We start from the raw sequence: 5,146 nt of genomic DNA, 5'->3' as shown, positions 1-5,146 counted from the left end.
GGGGAGCCCCCCGAGAGGTGTCCTTGCCTTCCCCTGGGGTCGTCCCTGCAGCCCTGGCCCCTTCCCGGGGCTTGGTGGCAACAGGGCACCCGTGGGGTGCCGGCTGCCTGCCGGGGTGAGCAGTGGTGGCACGGGGGCTGTCACATCGGTTACCGGGATGGCTTTTGCTCCCTTCCAACTTCAGCATCATGGCCCCCTCACTGGCCAGCCGCCCTGGGGGCTGGCAGCAGTGGCGTGGAAGCTGGCCAGGCTCAGCCAAGAGGTGTGATCCAATTATGCCCCCGCTCCCGGCTGCTCTGCCTGATGCTCCCCAAGGTTTTGGCTCCGGCAGGGAAGTGACCTGGGGCTGTGGCAGCCCAGGGCGTCCCTGTGGCTGGCACTCACACCCCAGTTCTCCTCCGCTGCCTCGGGGAGCACGTCTCCTTGTCCGCACCAGCGTGGGCGGCCGGCAGAGCTGTGCCGTCCTCAGTTCTCCACCTCTCGCCCAGGATCCAGGTCCCCAGCACAGCCTGGAGACACACCCTGGCGCTGGGAGCACTGGCTGCAGGCTGGTGGGGGAAGCTATGAGGGACGTGCTCGGGTCTGGGTACCGGCGGAGCCTCGTCCATCTTGCCTGGATGTGCCTGTTCTCCTCCGTGACGGTAAGGGGCAAGCTGGGGCTGGCCCATGGGGCAGCTGGGTTGGCACTGCTGGGCTTTGACCCGTTGCGAACGGGCTCGGTCCTGGCTTTGTCACACGTTCCTGCCTGTCTCGAGGAAGCCGGCACACAGCAGTTCATCGGGGGGATGCAGGCAGCCGGCGTGGGGAGACGCCGGGTGCCACGGTGGGGCGGGCAGGCCAGCACGGGCTCCGTGCGCTGGTGTGCAGCGGCCAGCCGGAGGCTCTGACCCAGCTCTGGGCTTGCAGCACGGCGGGGCCAAGGTACTGGAGAAGACCTTCGAGGAGTGGATGCGGTACCGTGATGAGTGCTTGAGGAGGATGGCAAGCGAGCCCTACCCGGCAGGTACCTGGCTGTGCCCCAGCTCGGGGTCAGACGTGGGGACATGCGGAGCTGGGCAACGGCTGGGGCTGGGTTTTATCCCTCCTTCAGCATCCTCTGCCCTGGTCGCCTACAGAGGGACGAGCCAGGGGCTGACGGGTGTCTCCACATCTCAGGTGGGATGCCCAGGGCTGGGATGCCCTAGGGGGCCGAGGCTGGCGTGGGGCACCAGGGCCCCGTTCCGGGTGATGCCAGCCCCTTTGGAGGTGCTGGCAGCTGGCTGGGATGGCGGGGATGGATGTGGCTGTGCCGCCAGCCTCTGACCATCGGCTTTTCCCCCCCTTGCTGCTGTTGGAAGGGCTCTTCTGCAACCGGACATTCGACATGTACGCCTGCTGGCCTGACGGGAGCCCTGGCACTGCTGTCAACGTCTCCTGCCCCTTCTACCTGCCCTGGTTTGAGAAAGGTGATGATGACCCTCTGCCACCCCGGAGCTGGAAGCCAGGGCTGAGCCATGCCGGGGGGGGAGAGGCTTTCGGGGTTTCCCCTCCTGCCTGCAGGAGAGGGACCCACGAGCAGACCTGGGGGTAAGGGGACACGCGGGGCACGGAGCAGAGCCAGCTCGTGCCCCGCTTGCACCTGCCCTGGAAGAGGGTCTTTGGGGCTGAGTAGAGTCCGACCCATCATCCCAGGAGAGGGGTTTGGGGGAGCCTGAGGGAACACACCAGTGTTTTGTGTCCGCAGTGAAACACGGGCTGGTGAGCCGCAGGTGTGGTGCCGACGGGCAGTGGGTGACGGTGAATGGCAGCCAGCCCTGGCGGGACTACTCGCAGTGCAAGGAGGAGATGGAGTCCACCATGGAGGAGGTGGGATGCCCTGGCCTGGCCGCGGGGCAGGGATGGGCAGGGGCACCCTGGTTGCACAGGCGGGTGCTGCTCGCCCAGGCTCACCAGGACGGTGCTTGCTGCAGGAGGGTGCCCGCCGGCTGATGGTGAGCTTCAAGGTGCTCTACACCGTGGGGTACTCGCTGTCGCTCCTGACCCTCGTCTCTGCCCTGCTCGTCCTCACCGTCATCAGGTAGGAGAGCTGGGGGGGACATGGTCCTGCCCCTCGTCCTTCCCGGATGGTGATGGCCGAGCTGAGGGGTGCCCCCACCACCTGCCTGGCCCCCCAACACCCTCACTCTCGGCAGGAAGCTGCGCTGCACCAGGAATTACATCCACGCCAACCTCTTCGCCTCCTTTGGGCTGCGGGCGACCTCGGTGATGGTGAAGGACGCGCTGCTGGAGAAGCGCTGGGGCATGGAGGTGGTGCAGGTGGCCGACTGGGAAGCTCTGCTGAGCCACGAGGCAAGTGCTCCCACCCCCCAGGGGGGCCCTGCTCGATGCTGGGCTGGAATCGGGGTGGGGACCCTCATCCCGGGGAGGGGTGTGCAGCTGGGTGCCGGTGGCCTTGCAGCCCCAGGCACCCGGTGGGTGAGCTCTTAGGATACCAGTGCACCTGGTGGGCGAGTTCTTGGGGTGCCCATACTCCCAGTGGGCAAGCTTTTGTGGTGCCTGTGCTGCTCATGCACCCAGTGGGCAAGCTTTTGGGGTACCTGCGCACTTGGTGGGTGAGCTCTGTGCCTGTGCAGCACCATGCACTTGAGGGATGAGCTCTTGGGGTGCCCGTGCTGCCCATGCACCTGATGGACAAGGTCTCAAGGTGCCTATGCTGCCTGTGCACCCTCTGGGCAAGCTCTCGGGGTGCCCATGCCCCCCATGGCTGAGCTCTTGGGGTGCCTGTGCTCCCAGTAGGCAAGCTCTTGGGGTGCCTGGCGAGCTCTTGGGGGTGCCCGTGCGGCACTATACACCTGATGGGATGAGCTCTTGGGGTGCCTGTGAGCCCTCCGGGTGAGCTCTCGGGGTGCCCGTGCCCCCATGGGCGTGCTGCCGGCCCCACGGCGGGTCTCCTCTCACAGGCCGCGCTGGGCTGCCGGGCGGCGCAGGTGCTGATGCAGTACTGCATCCTGGCCAACCACTACTGGTTCCTGGTGGAAGCCGTCTACCTCTACAAGCTGCTGATCGGGGCAGTCTTCTCCGAGAAGAATTACTACAGGCTCTACCTCTACCTGGGCTGGGGTAGGGGCCACCCGGGCGTGGGGTGGGGCCGGTATGGTGCCGTTGGCGAGCGCCGCGGTCCAAACCGGCCCTGGGAAGGTGCGGGGTGGGGGCTCTGCCGACCCTGGGCGTCCCCCCCATGGTGTTCCCCACCCCGGGGCCGGTTTCTCAGCTCAGGCGGGTGCTTGGTTTTACAGGGTTTGCTGTGTGACTTGCAGGGACCCCCGTGGTGTTCGTGGTGCCCTGGATGGCCGCCAAGTACCTGAAGGAGAACGCGGAGTGAGTGGGGAGGGATGGGGGGGTCCCGCCGGGATGCTCAGCCCTAGGCTGGGGTTGGGGCTCGGCTGGGGAGTGGGACGGAGACTGCTGTGGGACCCCGACCCATCTCGCCGGGGCTGGCATGCTCGTGGCCTCATCCTGCACCCCCTGGCACGGCGTGATGGCGCTGCTCTCCGTGTCTCCCTGGGCAGGTGCTGGGCACTGAATGAGAACATGGCTTACTGGTGGATCATCCGCATCCCCATCCTGCTCGCCTCCCTGGTAGGGGGGCACCCGCCAGCCCCACACCTTTTCGGAGAACAGCAGCTCAGCCCCTGGCTCCCGGCCCCGGGGGGCGAGGGGGGGGCAGCGACCCCCAGGGCAGCTCCCCGCAGAGCCCAGGAGGGAGGGGTTGGCCTCCAAGGCATCACGCTAAATGCACATGGTTGGGTTTTTTTTTGCACCAGCTTGCTAACCCCCAGGCTCCAGGGGTCTGTGCAGGGGGGGCTGCGCTGAACCCCAGCGAAGGGGGCTAGGGGTGGCCCCTGCTGCTTCCTAGCCGGGATTTTGGAATGGCGGGAGGGGAGGAAGGGCACGTCTGGGGACTCAGCCCTGTTGGGCTGCAGCAGCCTTGGCAGTACAGGGGGGGGTGTCATCTCCTGCGGCCCCCGAGGGTGCGTATCATGGCCAGGGTGGGCTGCGAGGGGTGGGGGTGCTGGGCACCTGCACTGTCTCCCCCCCCCAGATCAACCTGCTGATCTTCATGCGGATCCTCAAGGTGATCCTGGCCAAGCTCCGTGCCAACCAGAAGGGCTACGCAGACTACAAGCTACGGTGAGCCGGGAGGGAGGGGGTGGTTGGTTGTGGGTCCCCCCTGGTCCTGGGGCTACACCACCTCCACATCCACCTCCACAGCCACCTCCACCTCACTCCTCCATCCTGCACATCATTAAACAACCATCCTGAGATTAACTAAGAGCTCGTCTCTGCCTGCACCTGTGCCCCAGCCCTTTAGTACTCGCTGCTGGAGGGGTCCCCTTATACTCTTTCAGGCTGGCCAAAGCCACGCTCACCCTCATCCCCCTCTTCGGGATCCACGAGGTCGTCTTCATCTTCGCCACTGACGAGCAAACCACGGGCATCCTGCGCTACGTCAAGGTGTTCTTCACCCTCTTCCTCAACTCCTTCCAGGTGAGGTGGGAGCGTGACATGTCCTTGCTCTGCTCTGGGCACACCATGGAGCAAGAATTAGGGGGTCCCTCATCCAGCTCGCTCTCCCCATGGTGCCCCAGCCTGTGACTGGGCTCAGGGAGGGGGACACCGGCTCTCCCACCCCCAGCCCTGTTGTTGAGTACGTGATGGTGCCTCCTGTGCTCTCTGAGGCAGCGGTGGCAGGGGGACCTTGGCCCCAAAAGCACCCAGAAACGACCTGGGGAGACTAAGCCCATCCCAGCCCCAGGAGAGGGGGTGGCGCTGGGGGCTCACTCCCCTGCTCTCCCTCCAGGGCTTCCTGGTGGCCGTGCTGTACTGCTTTGCCAATAAGGAGGTACGTACCCGCTGCAGCTTCTCCTGCCCAGCGCTGGGGCTCAGCCCTGCCTCGGCCGGTGGCTTTGCCATCCCACCCCTTGCCTGCTCGGTCTGCGGGGAGGGCACGGCCAGGGAAAAGCCCCCGCTCTCTCCCCCGCCACGGCAGGTGAAATCAGAGATGAAGAAGAAGTGGCAGCTCTGGAAGCTTGACCACCCGGTGCTCTGCTGCGCCCAGTAATGCGGCGACCGGCCCCACAGAGCCAGAGGAGGGGGGGCGGTCGCC

General features: G+C 66.2%; 1 protein-coding gene across 1 annotated transcript; it reads left to right on the top strand.

Annotated features, from left to right (window-relative positions):
- Positions 1-563: 563 nt before the first annotated feature.
- On the top strand, positions 564-5,101 carry LOC103898290 (glucagon receptor). Its single transcript, XM_009278533.1, has 13 exons — positions 564-641; positions 907-1,003; positions 1,338-1,445; positions 1,724-1,845; positions 1,950-2,056; positions 2,172-2,328; positions 2,940-3,099; positions 3,297-3,357; positions 3,549-3,618; positions 4,082-4,170; positions 4,389-4,527; positions 4,841-4,882; positions 5,030-5,101. Exons 1-13 carry the CDS (start codon positions 564-566, stop codon positions 5,099-5,101), a joined length of 1,302 nt encoding a protein of 433 aa, XP_009276808.1.
- The last annotated feature ends 45 nt before the right edge of the window (positions 5,102-5,146 follow it).

Source organism: Aptenodytes forsteri, unplaced genomic scaffold, assembly GCF_000699145.1.
Source record: "Aptenodytes forsteri isolate BGI_AS27 unplaced genomic scaffold, ASM69914v1 Scaffold26, whole genome shotgun sequence".
Taxonomy (NCBI): Eukaryota; Metazoa; Chordata; class Aves; order Sphenisciformes; family Spheniscidae; genus Aptenodytes; species Aptenodytes forsteri.
Note: the sequence above shows the minus strand (reverse complement) of the source record. Positions and strands in the feature narration are given on the sequence as shown.

Excerpts from the sequence above, each read along its gene's own strand:
- LOC103898290 (XM_009278533.1), top strand. The coding sequence starts at position 564 with ATGAGGGACGTGCTCGGGTCTGGGTACCGGCGGAGCCTCGTCCATCTT. Across the intron at positions 3,100-3,296 it reads CTACCTCTACCTGGGCTGGG|GGACCCCCGTGGTGTTCGTG; the intron begins GTAGGGGCCACC and ends TGTGACTTGCAG. Across the intron at positions 3,619-4,081 it reads CCATCCTGCTCGCCTCCCTG|ATCAACCTGCTGATCTTCAT; the intron begins GTAGGGGGGCAC and ends TCCCCCCCCCAG.